General features: G+C 39.5%; 1 protein-coding gene across 1 annotated transcript; it reads right to left on the reverse strand.

The window, feature by feature from the left end:
- Positions 1-828: 828 nt before the first annotated feature.
- LOC119413475 (AP2-associated protein kinase 1) lies at positions 829-24,991 on the reverse strand. The gene is made up of 19 exons (XM_037680525.1): positions 24,277-24,991; positions 20,671-20,789; positions 20,034-20,142; positions 18,535-18,677; positions 18,300-18,421; positions 18,135-18,216; positions 17,884-18,016; positions 17,654-17,757; positions 17,092-17,171; positions 16,484-16,647; positions 14,577-14,740; positions 13,078-13,266; positions 12,422-12,609; positions 11,958-12,151; positions 11,803-11,871; positions 7,544-7,645; positions 6,469-6,633; positions 5,653-5,742; positions 829-1,762 (listed from the first exon to the last, which is right to left on the reverse strand). Exons 1-19 carry the CDS (start codon positions 24,434-24,436, stop codon positions 927-929), a joined length of 3,213 nt encoding a protein of 1,070 aa, XP_037536453.1. The 5' UTR covers positions 24,437-24,991; the 3' UTR covers positions 829-926.
- Between the last annotated feature and the right edge of the window lie 486 nt (positions 24,992-25,477).

Raw genomic sequence — 25,477 nt, forward strand, 5'->3', positions numbered from 1 at the left:
CAGTAAAGAGACGTTCTGGAAATCAAACGTGTTAAAAACAGATCATGGCGCTGGTTGAGTGAACTGCAGACTGAAGTATCTGGTGGTGAAACCATGTGCAGTTAATGGTTGGACATGCAGCGGTTTTATTAAAAAGACACAAATAGCAGGATTGATCGTGAAAGGAATAAAAAAAAAAAAAATCTATATTCTTTCTTTGACATCACATAGAACCTAATTCCGTGAATTTTCTGGTCCAACAAATACACACGATCCAGACAGATGAAATAAACAGGAAATCCATTTTTATAGGACCGTGACCATAAACAAGACAGCCATGAAAAAAAAAAAAAAAAAAAATCCAAGCTGGGAATAGAAATGTTATATTTCATGTCAATAAATGTTATCTTGAAATGTCTAAAGTATTTCACTCTTACCCAGCATCTATTTGTCAAAACTAAGGGACCAAATCTACAGACTTGCACATGATTTTGCATCATTAAACCTAAATAACATGATTTTATCCTCTAGTAGTTTTATACAGTTTTTCTGTCTTCAGTGATGCCAATGTGTTTCCTTCCTGAGAGTGATGGAAGAATGAGGCAATAAATGTACAGGTTGTAGTTGTGTTAAAGCTTCAGCCAATTTACTGTGCAAATGTCCTCAAATAAAATAACTGAGGTAGACAGAAAAACAAATGCTTCACCACCACATTGTATTTGTGAGGATCTACATCAGAATGATTAAATGTAACTCAAAGTTTGGAGGCAAAACATAAAAAAAGGTCTAATACGGTAGGAATGATGACCTTCCACTACTAGATCTAATCTAGGATGAGATGTTTGCGGGTCTGCAGTCCAGCTGCAGTGCTGGAGACAGCATGCAGGACGTCTGATGTAGTTTGCATAATTCAGTGTTGCAGATTTCCTCTACTTGGTTTTCTGACTTCAAGGTTTTTCTTGTGGCGCTTTTAGGTTAAAGGGTGCAGAGATGAAGGGGTCTACAGTGTTTACTTCAGAGGTCCAGGAGTGAAGCGGTCCAGCAGGAACTGCTGCCACAGCAGCCTGCCTGCTCACATCGGACGCAGCTCTGTGAGCTGCACCCTGCTGCTGCAGCACGGACCCCTCAAAGTGTCTGGAGTATTTGGATAGAGCTTGAGGCCGGAACGGTTGTTGGACCATTTGTGCCAGCACTCCCTGATCAGTTAGACTCTGAGCTGCTTGGGAGTACGAGGTCTTCGGTTGTGCTGCTGTGTGTTCCTTCCTTTTCCCAAAGGGAGCCTGTGAGAACACGTCGGGCTGCTGCTGAGCTGCAAGCGGGGCACGCAGAAATGGAGCATTGGCAAAAACATCCACGGAGTCCTCTTGTGCAGTTGGAAAAGGAGCTTTAGAGAAGACATCTGGAGTGACATCTGTCCCCTTTGCTGGCTCGGATACATGCCAGGACTGACTGTGACCAAAGGTGCTTGGTGTAGGTTGGGGGAAGGTGGCGGACGATTGTACTGGTAATGTGTTGGGGTGCAGTGATGACTGTAGTGCCAGCTGAGGTCTGTGCTCGTCCTCATCAGAGTCCATCAGCAGAGGTCTAGAGCCACTGCAGTCATGGGCAGTGACATCACTCTCAACTGCTCCTCCATCCTGTAGCTCCAACTTATGAGCTTCTTTCTGTTCATCTTCATCACTGGAGTGCTCGGAGCTATCATCGTTCAGTGCATTTCCTTCAAGATCTTCAGTTTCTACACCCTCCTCGAGCACAGAGTACCCATTACTCTCCCCTTGGAGATCTGTACAGGACAGCAGAGACAGGAGAATAACATGTGAACTAACATGAGTGGATAAAAGTCTGGGAGCACAGCTGGACATTTACGTAGCTACCAGAATATCAGCTAGCAGTTTCACATCAATATGACTGATGAACCAGCTCTCAGATTTGTACACCACCGATCAATGAGAATGACCCAACGATGATGAACCAGCACAAGGCCACCAAACAAACTCTACTCTGAGCAAGTCATAGGACAGACAAGACTAACAGCTCTGCTACAACAACATTAATAACCTTGTTTCCACAACTTAGTTGCAGCTGCGGACTCAAATGTTTACAGCAGGCGAGGGACGAGCAGTTTAGATTCTTGTTAGTATTAATTAAGGTAAGATTCAGGGAGTTTAGACAGACTCAACAGGTCTGTGGAAACAAGGGGGGAAAGCATTCAGAGCCAAGGTGGGAACAGATGTGAACAGACAGAAAGGTTTGCACGGATTAGTGGAAATGGGTCAGTCTTACCTCAGAGGTGTCGACAGCAGCTGTTAGCTTGCAGCTTGGCAGAGATGTTAGTTGCAGCCATTAAAGGAAAACACCAGTTCGGTTTTGTTTTACATCTCGGAGAGCCCCCCCTCAAACATTCTTCTATTTTAAATGTCCCAAACCTCATTTTTTGATGCAACACATTTTTAACTACAGCCAGATATCAACAAATAATGACTGCTTATTATGTTGCTATAGAAAGCTCATGTAATTAACAGAAACAAAATTCAAAACAGTAAGACGAGTCCGGTCAAGAATCACAATAATTCACCAAAATTGGAAAATCTTAAGACTTATTACAAATTTCTTTAAAAAATTAAACACCCAAAAACAATTACATACTAAGAGTTTAATTACCTCTCTATTGCCTGTCATTAAACTGGATCTCTTGATTTATTAAAAAAGGACAGAAACACAAGGACCCCGACACAAGAACATCTACCAACTCAGAAAGAACATTTTGAATGCATCTGAAATATTCGAACTCAACCAGAACAAGAGGCAAATAAAATCCCCACAGCGACACAAGTTTAACTTTCCTGTAAAAGCTCTAAAATATGTAGTTTCTGATAAGAATGTGACACGTTATCTTGGGTTGCATAGACCGATGCTAATGACTTCACTGTAAATACTAAAGATTGAGAGGAGACAAAGAGGAATACCAAAATTCACTCCTCAACAGAAATTTTAGAAAAATCCAACAAAACTGGTCCCAAAACTTAAACATGAATTGTACAAGTGATGGAATATCTGATAAAAATGTTCAGTTTAAACTTGTAAAGGTTACATAAAAACGAGTTTACAGCGTATGAATATACACTGAAACTTCATAAAGTAATACTTGGTGGGAATTTGGACACTTAACACACAAAATCAACTGTAGCGACTGAAATCAAATGCAATAAGACTTTTATACAACTTTCATCCAAACTTTTGTCGGTTCAGGAAAACAAACGGAGGACAGTTGTGAGAAGTGAAAGTCATCAGGAAGTAAATTCCTTCATTGGGTCCCTGATATCAGAGAAAATGTAGCTCCACCGTTTTAACGGCAAGCTGTTAAAAAGAACATAACAAAACACTAAACTGTGATCTATTCAGGAGCATTTTGTTTCAAAGGAAAAACATTTAAAATTAAATATTGATAAGGGAGATGAACTATAAAGGGACAAAGAAAAAAAAGTCCAACTTTACACTAAGTACGGCTTCAAACACAAATAGGTTTTATCTTTATAGCCTTCAAAATCTTGCACATTTTCAAACATGTTTCTCTGGTCATACATTCATTCAAAATCACAATCAGTAAGTCACGTTTAGTCATATCATTAAAGATTAAAAGCCTTTAAATAATAAACACACACATGAAAAAATAATTCTACTAAAGCTGACAAGACTAATTATTGAAATGTTTTTTTTAGGCCCACAGATCCAATAAACATGGCTCGTTTTGTGTAAAATGTTGCCACATTTAATGACTGACTTCATGGTACATGTAAGAGGGGACTGGCTAGGTACAGACAGACGTTTTTAAATAAAGCTAATTTCATAACATGGTGCCCACACAAATGAACTTAATCTCTAAATTGCATCTTCCTCTGTATGACTTGTGTCATCTACACTGAGAGCAGGATGAGACATGGCAAACGGCACAAATAGAACATATCCTTTAGCTTTGGTAATGCCTCCGATCAATAATTTCTGCTGATATCAGTTGAAAACAAGTTTTAAACATGAGAATTTAAGCATCTGTACATCAAAAAAAAAAAATCAAGATTAAATTGATTAAAAACCTAATGCAGTGATAGCATGTTGTTGTGGGCTCAAACTGATCGGCTGCGTAAACATCAACTTCAGCCGATTCAGGACACCCAGACATCATCACGGCTTTAAAATCAATAGTACTTTAACATTCAAAAAGAAGAAACTGTGTATAGTTAAGATGATGTCTTGAAGCTTAATGAATGTACTCAAGTGTTAGTAATAATTACTGATTAATCTGCAGAAGAACAAGCAGGACTGAACATTTTAGGTTCCAAACACTTTATGCATCACAGTCATGTCCAAACAAAATGTCTGGACTGGGCAGACTAAATCTTCTTGTACACCAGTTAACAACAGATATCTGCCCAGAAGCTGACTTTTTCCTTCTCATTTCTTCACAGACTGGTTCAATCTGTGCACCAGGAAACATCCATGTTCATTTAGGTTACACGCTCAAATAATTAAGCTCAAACATTTGACCTTAAAAGTGTAAGAGGACGATTTTAATTCCGGTCCTCACTCTCTAATCAGACCATCAACTCCCATGACCATGAGGGCGGTGTGTTTATAACTTCTGCCTTCAACAAGTACACCAGGTGAACACAACGCAGCTGTGATCAAGCAGTGCATACGAGGGTCGATCACCATGGGCGTGCACTCAACGAGGGCTATTAATGCAAGTATGGGAAGGCATGAAAAAGACCATGGTGAAGCGGGGACAAAAGCAGACGATATGCTCAGGCGTTAACACAAACCAAAAAAGACAAAAGTTTTTACCAGCGTGGAAATGTCAACGGCCAGCAGAGATGCATGAAACCAGCTTATCAGGCTACTAGAGATGGAGTTGAGGCCAAGGAGGCACATAAAGAGAATGGTTCGCCTGAACCAATCCATGCTGGCTTTTTTCACTTCAGAAGTTGCTACGTTAAGTGCCTCTGTTGCCCATCTCTGTCCCTCCATTCCCCGCCCCCCCCTCCCTTCATTAAGGTTTTGTACTCTGCCCCTTCAACCTCCCCCACCCCCCTCTAGAGGTCGATGAGCTGATCCACCAGGAGAAGAGAGCGGGCCAAGTTGGGGATGCTGGACTCTGAACTGCCACTGTTGCTGCGCGAGTGCCCACCTGAAAACGTGCCAGAAAGAAAGAAAGAAAGAGACAGAGATGGGCATGGAGGAGCCAAGGGCAATTGTAAAAGACAAGCAAATGAGAAAGGTCATTAACGAGGAGTAGTATGGGAAAAATAATAAGTGAGAACGAGGGGAGGTATGCATGAACAGGGACAGAAGGAGAGAAGAAGCAGAGAATAAGCTGGGATCATGTTTAAACAGCTGCATCATTATAGAAGGGGAGCAAGGGAACGCCATTCTAACATGAGGGAATTATCAAGATAAACTCTGTAGAGAGAAACTGTTGCACTCGCAGCTTCACTTCAGGCACAAAGGAAATAACTAATGTGAGAGCTCGATGAGGGGACAAACAGCCTCAATGTGACAAGCGCACTCATACAAGCCTTCTTTAATTAGCAATCACAAAAACAAGCTGTGATGACTAAACTAGGGCCCAAGTCTCTCTGGCGTCAGCAGGTGCTCATGTCACAAATCTCTCAGCCTTACCTTGATTTGAATTTTTTGGGATGAGCACAGGAATAGGGTCAAACTCATCATCATTGACCTTCTTCCCACCAGACATTAGGAAAGAAGAGTCTGCAGTGAAGGAAGAGTGAGTGAAGTGAAAACAAAGGAAGAATCCACAGCCGCAGAGAAGAACATGAAAGATAAAAGTATGCAGCAAATTAAAAATGGATGGGGTCAACCCAGTAAGAAGTTTTTAAAAGTCAATTATGTCACATTTTTTTATTTTATCTTGAAAGAAATCTAGGTCCTTATGAAGTTGTCATTCACAGTCTACCATATTTTTTAGCGTACAAGTCGCAGTTTTTTTTCAAAGATTTGTCAGTCATGTGACTTATACGTCACAATGATTTATATACATTTTTTTTTAATGTTCATAATGCAATTTTTGACTGACGCTTTAAATTTCTAAGAACTGCAACAGCGAGTTCTCCCGTGCGCGCTCGCTTCACTTAGCTGGTGCAGGCGGAGGAACGCTGGAGAGCTAGCGGCTCTGGCCACCATGGATGGATGGCGCCGCGTCGCCCAGGCGAAATGAAGCTGTTTTGACCAGTAAATAAATGCGATGGGTCAGCGGTGACGCATAATAAATGCAACTTATACACCAAAGCAACTTATGTTTTTTTTCTCTTCATGATGCTTTTTTTGACTGATGCGACTTATACACCATAAAATACGGTATTTCAATCTCCTCGTCTAAGCCACAGTTATCCATGAATAAATATGCCCTGCTTCTTTGAGGGTGATCTGTCGAGGTTTCAATTGTGTGATCAAAACACCACAAAAGAAAGTTCTTACCAGAAGCAGTCTGATCAGGTTGCAGCTCCTCCAGACAGGATCCAGAGCCACAACCAGGGGGAACAGAAGAGTAGGCGCAAGAGAGACCAGTGACGTGCTGGTTTGTGCAAGAAGCATGAGTTAGCAGACCACAACCCAACAGAGAGTCGTCCCCAGTGAAGGAATCTGAGGCAGAATGAAGCAAAGCCAGAGGGTCACGATAAACTATGACTGTTAGCAGTGCAGGGATGAATTTGTTAGCAAGACAGCCATTTATTCATGCAGGAAGAGGGCTACCTGCATCATGAAGGACCTCACTCACCCAGCACACACACTTTTTGCCCCACTCCTCTCAGGAAGGAGGTTGAGGAGCATTTAGAACCACTAGACTGAGAAACAGCTTCTACCCTGAGGCTGTTAGACTCATGAATCTCTAACTAGAATAATCACTGTGAAAAATCACATCATGTTGCTGCTGATGTTTCATGTTGCTGCTGATCTGTTTCAATGTTGATGTGTTCATGCGTGCTCATCTGCTCACACAGACTCATGTTCATGTTTGTGCTGATGTTCAATGTTTTTATGTTATGAGTGCTTAGTGTATATTTAGTTAATGTTTTTCTTAGTTCATATCTTAGATGTTATTACTGTTTTTCTTATACATTTTATTGTTGGATGTAACTGGGACCTTGTGTACATAATTTCGCTCCACCACATGTACCACATGAGGTGCGAATGACAATAAAGAAACTCTGACTCTCTGACTCTGATGTAGCTTACAACTTAACGCAGCAGTAACTGTGAGCTCAAAACCTAAATGCAGGCCTCAATGTAAAATGTGACGTTTAGAAGGAAGATGACTACAATATGATTTCAAAAATCTTAATAGTGCTCACTGAAAACAAAAGTTCCCACTTCAGGAAACCTTTGGGTTTCGATCCGTATCACTGCTTCACCCTGCAGTTAATCCAGAAGCCAAGTTCAAAACAACTTTCACACAAGTGTTTTTACCAGAGCAGCTTCATCTCACAAAGAGGTTATAAACCAGTGTTCAGTCAGCCGTTTCTTTTTCTTTTCTGTAATTCAGAATGCTAACCTGTCATGCTGGCAGCAACACACTCTGGCTGGCTTGAATGCTGCTGGGTCTGGGGCGCATCTAAACCAGGAATCAGCGAATCCACACACACTTCTGTCTTTGCTACACAGAGACAGAAAGATGAAAGTAAATGTTAGTTTTACGGACAAAAACATGTTTGTTTAGTAGGGACCATATTTGCTCCTTTCCCACAGAGTGTGATTTTTTTTCTTGAAAGTGGGAAAAAAGCAAAAATGGATCACTTAAAAAAAAAGACTTGATCAACTTAAGAACAGACACTGAAGCTTTCAGCACAAATACTGAAGGCAAAAGCAAAAGTTGAAAGGTCAAGATGCAGCAAAAACAAACAATTATTTAAGGGATGTTTTTAGTGACACAATTACCAAGGTTAATTTTTGGGTAATAATATATTGTATTCAAAATAAGCCTTTTTACCATAAAATAGCAGGGAAACTACCGACCATCAGCCAGTTTTAGAGTTATGACATGCATAAATCACATGTGTCACATCGCTGCACGACGGCTCAGTGGTTTTAACTGTTGCCTCACAGCAAGAAGGTCCTGTGTTCAATCCCCAATAGGACCTGGGGTCTTTCTGTGTGGAGTTTGCATGTTCTTCTCATGCTTGCGTGGGTTTTCTCCAGATACTCCGGTTTCCTCCCACAGACCAAAAACATGCATGTTAGTCTGCCTTCAGGCCCAGGGCTCCCTTGCAAAATCTCAATGGGATTTGCCTGGTTAAATAAAGGTTAATAAATAAATGTGCAGGTATAAAACGTCTTTTGTTTTCCTCTTTACAACAAATACAACAGGATAAGCTACTTTATGAAACTTGAAAATAGTGACACTGGTTTGGCCAGCAGAGCTCCTCCAGCTCCAATCATTACAAAACTTTCAGAACTGTCTGCAGCGCACGAAGCAGAGTTCACGTCAGATAAACAAATACTATCACAACGAAGTGTTCACAATAAGCAGGCAAATAGTTACACAGTTATTTAATGCTGGCCTCGTATTTTTCAACTTTACTCTTTCATATTATACAAATACTAAAAACTACTGGGCTGTGAATTAATATATTTTTAAATCCCCTACAAAATTAGTAGAATCCCATAAAATTCTAATTAAACCAGAACATTTTCAAAATATTTGAAATATTGTACATAGTTTGTTGCCTCCATGTTGAGTAAGTATCTCTCTCAAAAAAAAAATAAAAAAAAAAATCCAGTAACAAAATAAAAGCATCAAAATCTGTAAGTGAATTCACTTAAATGAATTACATGCTGCAAACTTCAGGGCCAGTCATTAAAGGTTCCTGAACATTCAACTCATTAGTCAGTACAAACTTTAACATCTTACAATTAGTTAAACAAATGAAATACAAAACGGATTCCAAAAAAGTTGGGACACTAAACAAACTGTGAATAAAAACTGAATGCAATGATGTGGAGGTGCCAACATCTAATATTTTATTCAGAATAGAACACAAATCACAGATCAAAAGTTTAAACTGAGAGAATGTATCATTGGGAAAAATCTGTTGTTTCCAAATTTCATGGCGTCAACAAATCCCAAAAAAGTTGAGACAAGTCCATTTTTACCACTGTGTGGCATCCCCCCTTCTTCTTACAACACTCAACAGACATCTGGGGACAGAGGAGACCAGTTTCTCAAGTTTAGAAATAGGAATGCTCTCCCATTCATGTCTAATACAGGCCTCTAACTGTTCAATCGGCTTGGGCCTTCTTTGTCGCACCTTCCTCTTTATGATGCACCAAATGTTCTCTATAGGTGAAAGATCTGGACTGCAGGCTGGCCATTTCAGTACCCGGATCCTTCTCCTACGTAGCCATGATGTTGTGATTGCTGCAGAATGTGGTCTGGCATTATCGTGTTGAAAAATGCAGGGTCTTCCCTGAAAGAGATGACGTCTAGATGGGAGCATATGTTGTTCTAGAACCTGAACATAGTTCTCTGCATTAATGGTGCCTTTCCAGACATGCAAGCTGCACATGCCACAAGCGCTCATGCAACCCCATACCATCAGTGATGCAGGCTTCTGAACGGAGCGTTGATAACAACTTGGGCTATCCTTGTCCTCTCTGGTCCGGATGACATGGCGTCCCAGTGTTCCATAAAGAACTTCAAATCGTGACTCATCTGACCACAGAACAGTCTTCCATTTTGCCACACTCCATTTTAAATGACCCCTGGCCCAGTGCAAACGTCTGAGCTTGTGGAGCTTGCTTAGAAATGACTTCCTCTTTGCACTGTAGAGTTTCAGCTGGCAACGGCGGATGGCACGGTGGATTGTGTTCACTGACAATGATTTCTGGAAGTATTCCTGAGCCCATTCTGTTATTTCCTTGACAGTGGCATTCCTGTTTGAGGTGCAGTGACGTTTAAGGGCCCGGAGATCACGAGCAACCAGTACAGCTTTACGGCCATAACCCTTACGCAAATCGATTGTTCCAGATTCTCAGAATCTTTTGATGATGTTATGCACGGTTGATGATGATAACTTAAAAGTCTTTGCTATTTTACGCTGGGTAACACCATTCTGGTATTGCTGCACTATCTTTCTGCACAACAATGGTGGAATTGGTGATCCTCTTACCATCTTGGCTTCTGAGAGACACTGACACTCTGAGAAGCTCTTTTTATACCCAATCATGTTGTCAATTGACCTAATCAGTGTTAATTGGTCTTTCAGCTGTTCATTATATGCTCAATTTCCTTTTTCCAGCCACTTATTGCTACTTGTCCCAACTTTTTGGGGATTTGTTGACACTGTGAAATTTTGAATCAACATATTTTTCCTTTAAAATGTTACATTTACTCAGATTAAACTTTGATCTGTCATCTATGTTATATTACGAATAAAATATTGACATTTGCCATCTCCACATCATTGCATTCAGTTTTTATTCACAATTTGTTTAGTGTCCCAACTTTTTTGGAATCCGGTTTGTAATTAGTAAAACTCTTTAAAACATTCACTGTCAACAACTTCTGTTAAACTGGATTTATCACTTGTCATAAACGCCAGTTTAGTTGTATAAAAACAAAGCGACTCCATAATAATCAACAACACAAACACAATCCAAGCACATAACCAAATGCTGGCTGCGGCTCATACTCACAAAAAACTTCTACTGGGCAAAATGGGGCTATGGGGTGTAGACAAGGAATGAGTTGACTCAGAAAGTGGCACAGCAGATGTGACTTTTAGCCTCTAGCACTATGAGAGAAGGGCCAAAATGGACAAAGTTTTTCAGGAATCCTCAGTTTTATGAAGCTAATTATTCCAGTTAATATTAAACATTTGAAATAATAAACTGTAACGACCAAGTTTTAGTTCATTTAAAAAAAAATCTCTCGTACTCAAAAGACATTTTCTGCTCCATCAACAAATGTCAGGCTGTGATTGCTTGAGTGCATCCTGAGTGAATTATATAGACAGCTTAAAGGTAGAGAAGATTAACCACACCCTTATTTCTTAATAACTAGCTGGACTGTTATCCTCTCAGCGCAGGCCTTAAACAGCAGTTACTAAAAGTAGGTTAAATGGCTAAAAGAAAACACCTCTGTAAAAGGTTAAAGGCTAATCTGACAAGGATATAAAAGTCAGGCACATTGTTTTAACAAGACAGTGCGTTTAACTTTCTCCTGTTCTTCATGGCACCAGTAAGCGGGCTCTTCCCGCAGCAAAGCAATCCAATTAACAGAGGAGAACTTGTCCTTCACGTTACCAGGCAACGGTGAAAGCACAGATCTGCAAGAGAGATGCCATCTAGCCGCTTGTAAGGTGTCTATTCATGGACACAGACAAGAAGCCAGTGTGAAGCTGCTAGCTACACCAACAAGATAGGGCTGTGCGTACAAACCTAAACTACAAAACTGCCTTCCATAAAACGGCATCAGGTGTGTGATATCAAGGAAACCACCTCAGCAGGAATGGGCTTGTGACAGAGTTCTGCATGTGAGAACCGTGAAAATATTCAGTGCATTTTGTATCACAAGAACATTACCTGCTGTGTCTGAGAGAAAGAGCATTAAAAGGGTGAAGGGCAGACAACGTTGAGATGTCTGCAGATGTTTGAAGTAATAATGTGAATAAAAGAGGGAGTAAAGGATCAAATGGAAGCATAAACAACTGAAATTAAAATATATAGCGCAAACAAAACAAACAAAAAATGCCTTAATGCACTATAAATCTAAGAGCGCACATAAACCTCTTAATGAGAAGAATTACAATTTACCTGGAAAAGCATTGAGCTCTGGAATGAGACTTTCATTGGAATTGGAGCCTCTTTCTCCTGCAGAAGCAGCTGATTACACACAAACAATACGTTGTTTTAGATCACACCAAGACAGTAGGAGGCCTGCAGGCGTGATCACACGGTGCACAACTTACTCTCAGCAAGTTTAGCAAAGTCCTTATTGAGCAGCTCTTCTGCCGTCAGCTTGGAGAAGTTATCATCTCCAAAGGGGTTCCAGCTGGGCTGAGAGTTGGGGGCTGCGAGCGCCGATGGAGCGTCAGCACCACCTGGATGATACACGCTCTGCTGGGACGAGCACGGGGAGCCAGAGGGAGTGGTGCTAACTGATCTGCAGTAAAAATATAAAATGTTTATTAAGAATGCAAAGTGAAATTGAACATAAGGTATAAAGATGGTGTGAACTGATGTTTGCCTCTACAAGTTGACGCAAAGAGATTTTCATTAGGACTGAATTAGAGCACCTTCCTAAAATGTGACTTTTAGGGATGTAAAAAGGCTGCTGTCACATGAATGAGCCACTTGTTGTCCTCCCAGACTCCCTCTGTGCCATGAAAGGACAGTTCACTCGTGAATGCTGAAAAGGGTTAATTGTACTCACTTGGACTTGTTTAGGCTGGCCTCAGCTGCGGCTGCCTGAAGTAGCTGGGTGGACTTGCTGACTGGGACCCCAAACACGGCGCTGTGGGTGACGTCGCTCAGGATTCGTCTGTGGCCACTTTTAGGGGCTACCTTTGGTGATGAGGGGGGTGTCAAAGAGCCAGCTTTGTGAATCGCTCTGCCTGCAGCCTGTAATTAAAAAAAGAATAGGTAAAATGCAAAGCTGGCAATAAAAAAAAAAACAAGTTATAAACTTGGATATTTTTATTACTGATCCAGAGGAAACAAATCAGATCCCAAGCATAAGCCCGAGTAAATGGATAGGTGAGAAAATATCAGTCTGCAGAGGAACCAAGCTTTGAGAAAAACAAACAAAAAGACAACGGTTGAAGTAAACCAAGTAGCAGTAAAGGTAAAAATGATTAAAAAATATCTGTAAAAAAAAAAAGAAAGAGCAATGTTATTCTTTTAAATAAAGAGCACATCACAAGAAGCATTTCTACAAGGTTGCAACACATTTATCTACTGATCAATCCTGTCTTCACTGCTCAAGAAGAAGGAAAGAGCAAAAGGCTGCAAGTGATTGGTTAGAGATGAGCTACTAATCAGCCCCGACCCAAGGAGCAGCAGACAGCAGGAGAAGGATGTTACCACAACCTCTGGGCCATCTGCACGACCGAGAGCTGCACACTCAGGGATGGGAGTGAGATGACACGCTGCTGTTTCATGGACTACATGCTGCTGAACGTGATGGGTAAGGACTGAAGGAACAGGTTTAACTTTGGACTGCAGCAGAGTAGATGCTTGGAAAGGTGTTTGGTGATGGGACATCATCTGTAGTTGGTGCTAAATTGGAATATCATACAGCCATTTATGAGAAAAGCTCAGTGTCAAAGCATCATCATGCTTTTCTTTGTGTAAAAACAAAAAACTGAACCAAAACATCTGATACACATGGAGTCGTACAAATGTGCTCACAGTCGTGATAAAAAGTTCATCCTCATTTTCATTGTTTCACATATCAATCCTCAGTCCCTACCATAATATGGAAGCTTACAAGATCAAGATTTAATAGTAATAATGTAAGTACCATAAGATCTCATCAGTTTTTTACACTAAAAGAGAAATTCAAATATTCTAAACAACACTGACATAATTTGTCTGAGCATTTTTTCTTTCTTACTATTCATCACAACATTCTAATAAGGGTGAGGTCTAGACTTTGAAAAAGAGAATTAGTTAGGTGTAAAAATTCAACCATTCTGCAATAGATTTGCTGCTGTAGCTGGGATCTTTGTCTTGATGCATGAGCCAAGTTTGGCCTGGATTCAGCTGTTTGACACTGAATGACTTGACTCGAGAATAATTAAGTAGCTGAATGACTGCAAGACACAAAGGCCTTGTGGCTGCAAAACAAACAAAAAAAGCCCAAATATCTGTTCTCCTCCACTCCGTTTGACAGCTGCCATGAGTGGTTTGTTCCAATTTTATGTTTTTAGTTAGAACAGAATTTGGTTGTGTGCATTGGGACTAAATATTTACAATTAATCTCATTAGTCTTAATCACATTGTTCCTCAAACCATGCGGTTTGTTTAGCTGCAACTTTCCAAATCTACACTCCGCTTTAATGTTTTAAATTCATACTAGCTTTTTCTCAAAATCCTGCTCGAAAGGTTATACACATTCAGTCTTTTCCCAGTTATACTGGTATAAACTTTAGGATTTAACAAGCTAACTGAGGCCTATGGATTCTTAAAGGTTGCTCTTGAACTTTTTGCAGTTTTGCTGAATAATTTAGTCTAACACTGAGATGAATTTACTAAGATGTTCACTTCTGTGAAGACTGAACTGAATGTTTGTTTCCACTCGCTGATGAACAACAAACTAAAAATTGTTTAGACATGACCTTAAAACCCTTCCTGTCTTGACAGAGGGTGTAGTATGTTATATGCTGTTGGTAATCTATGGTTTGTTCAGCCAATCGTAAAAGCTGGAGAATACTACAAGATTTTATTCTTAAACTAAAGAAAAATGGAAAATAAAGCAGATTTTCCAAACTCATGGGAATGCCTCAACCTGGATTATTTTTTATTGTATTGCACAAACAAAGATTTAAGTTACAGCAGCTCCATCCTGGTTGCATCCATATTCCTACCTGTTGGTTGCTCTGCGGGCTTATGAAGGCTGCAGCTTGCTGCTGCTTCATGAGGAGCTGCTGATGCTGTGGCTGCATGTTGGCCGTCTGTGGAGCAGCCTGTAGAGTTGGAGCCTGTGGAGCAGGTTGGACAGGAGCTGCAGCTGGGACACTGATACCAACCCCTGGAAGGAAGGAAAACCAAAGAATGGGAGGGACATTTTGAATCTGAACTAAAGAAGACTGGAGGACAAAAAAAAAGGTCCATCTGTAACTCACTGAGCAAAGTGACATGTTTTCTTTAAAACAGAATGTCACAGAATAACAAACAACTCGTGTCTTAAATGATCCGTTATTAAAGTTTTGGGTTATTAAGTACAATAACACTCATATTAAACAAAGAGTGAATTTCACAAAGAGAAGACAGCTGTTGCTATGAACAAGTTTCAATAAAATAAAATCACATTTCAATTAATACATATCTACAGATAAAATCTACACATGTCATTACACAAGAATTTTATTTGAATAATGCATTATTTTATTTTGTATACATTTTTAAAATACAGAAAATACTCGGATAAAGACGCATCAAGGGAGTCAGCATGAATTAGAGCCTGAAGGTATTAAGAAGTAAAGGTTAGAAATAATGAGTTTTTATTTATTATTTACTGGTATTTATTTATCATTAGGAATTAGTTTTACATTTTTACACCTTACACAGTTTATAGCTCTGCTGCTAATAAAATAGAAAAATGTTACCCTGCTAGCCACATATCAGAACATGTTTCTACCTTACGTACCACCTACGGTGCACTTGTACTAACCAACATGTGTCTCTAGTCTTCTCTCTTAATTATTTGTTTAGATGGAAATGTTTAGATTCAAATTCAAAAATACTTTATTAATCCCAGAGGGAAATTATTTGTTGTAGTAACTCGTTATCCTCATTTCATTAAGAGATGTTATAGATGCTGATGGTTGTAGACAGGAAGGATTTCTTGTAAAGGTCCATCTCACAGTGGATCCTAAGGAACTGGCTGCAGATGCCGTCCGATCCGTCCACCCAGACTCGGCTGGCCTCTCAGTTCCCCCGGGCTGTAGGACCGCCCGAATGCCGGGCAGAACTCCTCCCAGAGCGATGGCCACTCCTCCCAGCAGTCTGCCGAGCTCCTCGTCATTGTGGACAGCCAACTGTAGGGGCCGAGGGAAGATCCTGTCCTTCCACTGTCATGAGCCGTGTTTCCTGCTAGTTCCAGGATCTCAGTGGTCAGGCACTCGAGTACAGCTGGCAGGTAGATGAGAATGCATCCACAGAACATCCTTTTCAACTCATTTGAGATTTGGGGCTGTATTTGAGATATTAGTTGAGCTTTTGAGATGTTAATCAGCTGCTGGTTGTAGAAAACTGCCTTGTTGCCATGATTACGCATCATAACAAATGTCCAAAACTAAAAAAAAGTTTCAGTAAAAATACTTCCAGCTGCACAGCATCTGATACCAGAGGAAACAATCATCCAAAAAATGTGATTTACATCCAGAAAAAGAGGAATTAAAGTTTCCAAAAGCAAAATCACAGAATGAAAGTAACAGAGCTGCTCCAACATGCAGCCACCTTGAGCGGCGCAATTCTAGAACTAATTAATAAGATTAGGTTAGATGACTTTTTGCATTTATTATATGTTGCACCGTGATCCTGGAGGAACACCGTTTCGTTTCAGTATGTACTTGTATGTAGCTGAAATGGCAATAAAACCTCTCTGACTCTCACAACTGAATTTATTCTCCTTCAATTGGACCACAGATGAATGACCTGAAACTCTGTACAGCCAATATATTAAGGAACTTGTTGATTCCAACACAGATGTGCTTTTAAAAAAATAACATTGCCAGATTCCCTGAGAGAAGGATCTCAGAGTTACTCTTACCTACAGCCGGTGGAGTTGCTGCAGCCACATTAGGCCTCTTGCGTGGGGTGAGAGCTGGCTGGATGGGAAGAATGCCCGATATCGGCTGGGACTGTGCCTGCCCAGCTTTGGGTCGCTGTCGAGGTGCAATTGATGTTTCTGTCGTTGGAACTGGATCTGTGAGCCTTGATGGGAGAACAAGAAGAGGGCAGAGCACAAAATGGGCAAGCTTCTTATGTTTTTCAAATACATAGTAAAGTTTAGTATAACTACTTTTTTGTTGTCGTTAAAATTCCTCTCTAGATAGCTCTGTCCCCAAAAAATATTAAAATCCTCCTCTTTCAAAATTCAGTGACACTCTGAAAGTTAAAACCACCATGTACATTTCTACACCTGTAAGTTGCTTTGAATTTAATTTTTTATTTATAAAATTAGGAAAATTGTAGCCTCGCATAGACACAATGTTTGTGTTGTTGCAGCTTCAGACATGTGAGAACAAACAAAGTGAGTGGCCCAAATCAAAATCATCCTGTCTGTAGAGGAGAGTGAAGCAGGAGAAAAGCAAGATCACCCAGCAGAAACTGATCAATATAACGGTATCAGAATTGAACCATTTTGTCTCTGCTCACCTGGCTTTAGTCTGACTCTTCTTGGCTACAGCTTCACTGGCTCTGATGGGCTCAGGAAGTTTTGCAGGAATGGGTGAATTCTTTAACAGGAAGAAAATAAATATCAGAACAATTCAATTCAGTTTATTTCTACAGCACCAAGTCACAACAGGAGTCGTCTCAGGGCACTGAACAGAAACATTCATATACCGTATTAAAAAAGTAAATTGACACTATTTATCTGACATAGAGCGACACACATATGCGTTACTCAATTACACCTCAACAATGATGAGCATCTCCCACCATTATATCATAATTATCTATTGTAAGAGAAACAAACAAAGGATTATGTCTCAGATTTCCGTTTCTTTGAGAAACAAGTAGGCAGAAGCAAACACATGTGGAAGCTGTGTTAAAAACAAATATAAAGAAAGAAAGATTTTAAATCCTAAAACATTTTTTAAAAGGTTTGTAAGCTCAATCATCCAGGTAGATAACAAAAAAGGTTAAATCATGTCATGATTTAACCTTTTTGTTCCTAAAGCATATTCACATTTCACTTTTCTTCTGACTTTCTTACATATAAATTTGGAACTGGGCACTCTCGTCGAGCCAGTTTAAAGACGAAGTAGGACACTTGGTAGATGTCTGGTCTCATTTCTGGATCAGGTTCCAGCATGTATCCTAAAAAGTTCCCAACATAAAGCACACACTTTGCCACAGAGACATAAAATTGTACAGTCAAATTTGAATATACATTTAAAGGCTGTGTGTGGATTAGGTAGGATAGTGCAAAACAAAGTTACTCACTAATGAGACAGTGCATATCCTGGGAGTAGCGGGAGTTGTCAGGGACGGTAAAACTGCCGTCACAAATAGCTACTTGGCTCTCGCCAAAAGGAAGGGTGAAGAAGCACAGCTTATACAGTAGACAACCCAAGGCCTAAAAAGACAAGAATCATGTAAAGTCTTGCTTTAAACATTTAAACACCACAAAGTACATTTTTCCTGTACTTTAAATCTAGCAGAATATGTAAATTTTCTAAGAACTTCAGTCCGACCCAAATATCCGCCTTTGTTGTGATGACTTGTCCACCGTACAGGTTGACCATTTCTGGAGCCCGATAAGAGAGCGTAGTGTACCTGAAGAAGGGAGCACAGACATGAGCTTTTAAACTGGGGACAGGATGCATTCAGTGCTCGTAGGAGTGCGAAAAAATAAACACTTTTTAATTTCTTCTTCTACAACTGCGACCCCATCCGTCTGAGGATTTTGGAAGCGGTTGGTGGCACTTCCAAAGTCACAGAGCACGTAGTGACCCTGGTCATGAAGAAGGATATTTTCAACCTACATGAGGAAGAAAAAGACAAAACTTGTCAGATTATATATATATATATATATAAAAACTCATAATAAGACAGTAGGTAGTAAATAAATATTAAAGACTGATTGAAGCCTGCCTTAAGATCTCGATGGATGATGGGAGTCTTGCACTGGTGAAGACGTGCAACAGCTTCGCACGTGTCACAAAAGATCTGCAACACCTCAGTTTCACTGAAACCTGTCTGTAATCGTTGGTTCATTAGGTTTACCACCTGCCCACCTGCATAAAACAAACGGGTCGATAAATGTTTGGGAGAAGTAAATGAATAAATTAATTAATTAATTAATAAAAAAAAAAAACACCAACCCTGATTAATCAGCATAGTACGATGGAGCTTTAGGGCCACACTAAGAAAAAAAAATTAAAATTACATTGCCATGCTAAGGAAAATGTTTTTTTCAAAGCCATAAAATTACAAGAATAAAGTCGAATAAAGTTTAATACTACAAGAATAAAGTCGTATAAGATTTTTTTTATTTGCAGCTTATTTATTTTTTTTCCGTTTTTTTTTCCCCCATGAGTCGGATCCACAATGCAACCTGTCAATCAATCCAGCAGGCGTGTCAGCAAATGACCAATCCGACGCTCAATGCTCCTCACCTGCAGAGAGCTGCTGCAGCCCATCAGAGGGTACCACATTAATGTAAGCAGGTTCAAAGTCCTGATATTGATGATAATCTGATGCTGATGTGCTAACAGATTAAGTATCTCCTTATTTGTAAAACCAATACCAAAGTATAACTTAACAGGATGCTCAACATTCTTCATTTTACCACTGTTAAAATACAGTAAACCTGCTTTATGTGTCAGAGTTCGGATAATATTGCGACTCATTTAGCTTCGGATTGGTTATTTGCAGACATGCTTAGTGGACTGAATGACAGGTCGTGTCGTGGATCCGACTCATGGAAAGAAAAATTAAAAAACCCATAAACTTTAGCTGGAAAAAAAAGTCTCTTATGACTTTATTCTCATAATTTTACGGCTTTTAATTATTTTTTCTTAGCGTGGCCCTGAAGCTCCGTCGTAGCATAGTAATATTCTTTTATGAAAAAATGTTTAAGACATCCTCTGAGTCTTAGTGCCACAAAACTGTGAGGTTTAATAACTTCCCATTTAAACTACATAAATATTTATTTTCAAATATCTCTATACAGCAGAAAAAAACAAATAATTAACTTTTTCTTATTTATCAAAAGTTATTTGCGTTGTATCTCGGTGCAAGGCCAATAAAGTTTATTCCGATTCTTTTGAACAACACTGTTTGAAACGACGTGTTCAAAAGTTAGAACAAATTTGTTTATCACTGCAGCTTAACTTATTTAAATATATTTCCCCCTAAATTAAACACTTATTTGTAAACTGCTCTTTAAATGCTTCAGCAACTACATCTCAACTTTTACATTCCTAAAAAACAAACATCAAAACATTAAAGAAAACTGAACTTCTGTTGACCATTACTGCTGTCAGATGACCTTTGGACTCAGAAGAAAGCAGGATACAGAAACGAGCAGCTAAGGGTAATGAAGCTTTAATAATTAGAGACAGAAAAGTGTGGGGGGTGGGCAGATTTACCTCGACAGAAGTCCATTAAGATTAGGACTTCCCACACATCACCAGCTCCGACTGCAGCTAAGCTGGAGTCCAGAAAACCAACTATGTTTCTGTTACCAACTAAGTCTCTCTGTGTAAACAAACAAACAGAAAGGAATTAGGACAGACATGTGACATCTTTCAAATCGTTTTCAAAATTCTAACAACTATTCCATGTTTGTGAATTAGTTTTTATCTGCGAGGAATAGAAATGATAAAGATAACCATCCACTGTTAGTCATTCCAGGGCGTGGCTGCAGGAACTGGGTATTAACAGAAAAAGACTCCAGTTGGGAAATGGGACACGGAAGTAAAATCAGACATTTCACATTAAATTACACATATTCAGACTTGAGGCGCCACTTAGACCTGGTAACTACAAAACCCATACTGAAAAGTTAATTATGACTAAAGTTTTTAGTTTCCTTTAGTTACTTTTCGTAGCTCCAAGATTTTTGTAATAACCTTCACTGTCTTCTAAGTATAAGCCTTAAATTTGATCAAATCAAGCGCTTTAAGTTCACGTTTATATTTTACTGCTATAAAAAATTCTTCACTTGTCTGCGGCTCCAGAACCATCTCCTAATGATTTTGTTGTATTCAACTGGTTTATACTCACCATAATCTGTATCTCAAGTTTGCAGATCTGCAGGTCATGTTCATTATTGACATACATTCTTTTTAGTGCGCAGCGCTGGCCTTGATGTGTCCGCACCAAGAAAACTATTGCAAAACCTCCTGCAAATAAGGAGGACAGTGTCAATCAAACAATATTCAAACCAATAAAATGTTTTTAAACAAATTCACTATGAGAAAATGTGTATTTTTACCAAATGTCTGACTTTTAGCAGCATCGAATATCATTTAAAACATATCAAGTGTTATTTTGAACAATTGAACGGGTAAATAAATACGATAAATGGTAAAGAAATTTGGGGAAAACTCCTGGATAATAGTTTTGTGTGTGCAGTACTTCATCACTCTTAAATAAATAAAAAATAAAAGACACAAAAAAAGCGGTGAACAGACGAAATGTTGTACTTGAAAAGCGGCTTGTTGGCTGGCTGACTGGCACATTTCTGAGATAAGTTTAAAATAGCAAATGCGAGTCAGCGTTTGTGAGACGAAAACAACACAGGGCCACGGAAGTGAGAAAATTCATAAGCCAACTGCAGAGGCCAGGGATATTATCACGGAAGAAAAAGATGAACATACATGTAGTAACAAAAATCACAACCATACATTTGAAAAATATGCACCCTTTAATACTGCAGATTATTTCTGAACTAAGCCATAATGATATAATACTTACCCCTAAAGCTCAAAATTTAATGTTCTGTATAAATTAAAATATATATATTTAAAATTGTTGCGTTAACTTGAAACTATAAACTCCTGTTGTTGAGTTTTAAAGCTGTAAACAGTGTTGATGCTGTAACTTTCATACCCTCCTTGACTTGTATACATGATCAAGTTTGATGCAAATTTAAATGTTTATATCAAGTTGTTGATAGGCAGCTGCTTTCTGATGATAAACGTCTGATGTTTGTTGCCATGTTTGTTCTTCTGAGGTCTATTTTCCTCAGAAAGCTTGTGGCAATGCCTCTGACTCATGCAGACTCATCACTAGGCTTCAATGTGAAACTGCGAGCAGATGTTTGATTAGGACTGAATGCTGCTGCATTACAGCCGTCTATACCAGCAAAAATATATTTAAAAAAAATCACCAGTAAAAAGGCTATACAGTAATATTTTTTAAGATCGTTTCAGTTCAGCTAAAAGACAAAAGGACAAATTAGGACCTACATGACAAAGCAGAGTACCGTCCATGGCGGCCATGTGTGTGTAAACCATGAGAGTAAAGATAGCTGAGGCACTGCTGTCTTGGCGGTCTAATCTATAGGATTCAGGTGGTAAAATAGAGATTACAAGCCTTCTTAGCAAAGGTCTATATTTTGAGCAGACTGTGTGACTAAATGACTAAGTCCATCTCCAAATAGCCGCTGTCGTCTGACGTAACCCACTGTCAGGATTATTCCACTGTGGCTCATGCAAACACAGCAAAGCAAGTGCACAGAAAACAATTTTATACATTGTGTTGAAAAAGACAATGAAGATCTGAGGTGGCAAACGCCTTTAAAGCCCTTATTACACATATGAACATTCTTAGACACAGCCTGCACAAGTCACAGAGCACACAGACAAAGTTGACTCCAAATGCCACCATTTTAAACAACGATCTGTTAGCCCTCAGAATATGAGTTGAGGATCAGTCACACCATATTTTAGGGCAGTATCTGTCAGTGGTTCATGAAATATTTTATCAGACATGTACACACAAACACACGGACAAAAACATTGTCCATGTCTTCGCCATTCGGTTCTGGGCATTAAACAAATGTTTTTGTTCTTAAAACGAACGGTTCTATTGTTAATTAAAATAAAGTTTCTAACTTTATAATTAGTTCACATTTTATCTCGATTAAAGTTGGTCCTTAAGGCTGTTTGGTGGCACTCCTTGTAGCGTTGTATACATCAAAGTAGCTGCTAGAACGTGCTCTGTGACTTGTTAGGGAAATGTCTCATGAACTATTGGACTAAATTGAATGAAACTTGCAGAAAGTAATCATTAGATGTACATCTACAACGGATCAACTTTTGGAGTCAACCGAATTCAAGACGGCCACCACAATCAACTGACCTAGGAAAATACAAAAATAGTCATAATTCAGTCGATTTTACAAATATTGTGGTAAAATGGTGTGGTAGTAGTTGAAGGCGATTTACAACACATATAAATATCAGTGGACAGATCAGATTTTGATGAAATATTCACAAAGTACTTATTGGATGAACATCTACAACTGATTAATTTTTGGAGTTAGCCCCATTCAAAATGACCATCACAGCTAATCAACATTAGCCAACATTATAAATGTCTAGAACTCGGTTAATTTTACAGATATTGAGCTATAATTTAACATGATAGTAGCTGAGAGTCATTCACTACGAACTCTCTGAGCATGACGTCTTGAGACATCACATTACATTGTGCATAACATATTTTCATGTTTGATGGCTAAACTCTCATTTCTCAAGAGGATCTTCGTCTAAAACTCTGGGATGAAAGGTTGCAGGCGATAAGCATTCCTTCAAGGAATATTAGGACTTTAACTGGGACAAATCTTCAAGAATAAATTACAGAAGTCTATTCCGGACCCTAAATAAACCTCAGATGATGGTGTTGACTTCTAATGCCAACAAATAATATTCATCTGGCTTATGATGTATATATATTTGTATGTGCCTATTATCAGTTTCAAAGCCTGTTTTCAGTAAATATTTGCATTCATATAATCAATCATATATTTCTCTAACCATACTGGACACTCCTAAAGTTTGCCATGCTGTTCATAAAGTCTGAATGTGTCCAAACAGACAAGGTTCACTTATAGGAAAGTACTGATAAATTACTTAGTCTTGTTTCATTATTTATTTAGTAACATACCCTCCTAGCTCACAGAGCACAGCAGACTCTCATTGCAATGGCTAATTAGCATGGGAAATTTGCTTAAATATCCTTAGAAGTTATGGTTTCTAACACATATCTTTAAAATTATTGATTAGGACTGACCTACAGGCTTGTTTTATCACAGAAAAGTTGTGACATTAATGTTTGCCACGTGGTAACTTAATGTGACTCCTGTGACAGAATGCGTCTTTAAAATGTCACATTTTGACAAAAATTAAACAATCCCAAATTTGAACATTAGATCTGAAATCTACATTTGTTGTGCAACTCTCTCTGTAAATACCAAGATGACTCAATTTGGCAACTACATGTGATTTCCCATGGTGAATCCAGTCAGACATATTCCTCACAGCCCTCAAAACTGGAGAAGCAAATATATCGCAAAGCAGATTAAAAAACATATTTATTGTTGAACAACCCAACTATATGGTGCATGTTTTCAGTCTTGCTGATTCTACTACACAAAGAGTGTGAAAAGTTGGTGGGGGGGTCCCTGACAACAGCAATAAGATCCTGAGCCAGTCAGTAACCTGGACCATCAATACCTTTCCAGGTAAAAACCATAATAAATAAGCATGTTGTTGTTGCGTTTTCTGTTTGGACCGGAAGTAGGACCAACCATGACACTAGTTCACTGTCTAACTTGTCGTTCAGGGACTCAAGTGTGTAATGCACAGAAAAGTCATATTTCACCTTCGGCGATAATTTCCTCCACAGTCACTTGATATCGTCCGATGCTGAAGACCCGGCCGATGAAACTGACACCGCCGCCGGAACCTGCGCCTCCTCCACCGGCTCCAGAACCAGGCCCAGACCCCGCAAACTCCCGACGTGTATCAAAAAATTTCTTCATTTCCACCTGATATCCAGAGCCGGCCAAAGTCCAAAACGAATCAGTGTTAAAACAAAGGTTACTGTTTGTTACGTTCTGCCTTTAATCACTGAGGTACCGGTGGTATGGCTTCAGCAGCTTCTTTTTTAACATTGAATGAAAGCTATAAAACAAGCTAAACTAGCCGGACCTCCAATATTATTATTACTGCTGCTCGCATTTCCTTACCTAAGCTAACTCATGATTTGAGCAGGAGACAAGCGTCTTTCAGAAGTTGTCGCTTTGTCCCTACTTACACACCGGCTGACAAACTTGTCCAGACTGTGGGAGCTAAAAAATAACTGCAGCTAGCCTTAGCTCTCCAAGCTAGTCAGCTATGTGACAGCTGTCAGCCGATAAGACTGGGCAGTCAGGTTGTCCAGAGCAGCTTAATGTACATCTCCACTGATTTTTGCCATACTAAAAAAATCTCCATTCATTAGTTGCCTGGTCTTGTAGTGAAAAAAATTAGCACGTATCCAGTGTCTCAGTGCGTCCAGCAGGGTGTAAAACGCTGGTCAACTACAAGCTCCTGACGAGGCTAACGTGGCTAAAGGCTGAGGAGAAGCTACTGGGAAGACTAGGTCTACACCAATTATTCACCCGTGTACGAAGCGGCGCAATGAAAAGGCGGGATTTACACACATCAAGATACACATACCGATTACTCAGCTAAAATGCAGTGAGGAGACACTTTTTTGCGCTTCATAAACTGACCATATAATAGTGCACATACTTCGGGCTCTACTCGTTTTAGGTGATGATTCCTCCCTCGCAGCTTGTCGTCATTTTGTCCCGGGTCATGCGCCGGCAATACGGGAAGGAGCAAACCGAGTGAGCATGGTATCTCTACCCCGCCCCCTACCCAGCGCCTCACTGTTCATGTGATTGGCCAGATCACCATAAACTTCCTGTTACAACACCTGATCATTAATCAGATAACTTTAAAATATAGGCCTTTGGTAAAGTTTAAAATAGCAAATTATTAGGTAATTGTTTTGGTTATAAAAGTTATGAGCAATT

This window comes from Nematolebias whitei, chromosome 8 (genome assembly GCF_014905685.2).
Source record: "Nematolebias whitei isolate Nwh7 chromosome 8, NemWhi1, whole genome shotgun sequence".
In the NCBI taxonomy this organism is placed as follows: Eukaryota; Metazoa; Chordata; class Actinopteri; order Cyprinodontiformes; family Rivulidae; genus Nematolebias; species Nematolebias whitei.

What these genes read in the sequence shown, in the direction of transcription:
- LOC119413475 (XM_037680525.1), bottom strand. Translation starts at nt 24,436, where the DNA reads ATGAAGAAATTTTTTGATACACGTCGGGAGTTTGCGGGGTCTGGGCCT. An exon ending in GCCAGCCTAAACAAGTCCAA is followed by an intron (nt 12,152 to 12,421) that starts GTGAGTACAATT and finishes TTTTTACTGCAG; the next exon opens with ATCAGTTAGCACCACTCCCT. An exon ending in TGTTGCTGCCAGCATGACAG is followed by an intron (nt 6,634 to 7,543) that starts GTTAGCATTCTG and finishes ATTCTGCCTCAG; the next exon opens with ATTCCTTCACTGGGGACGAC.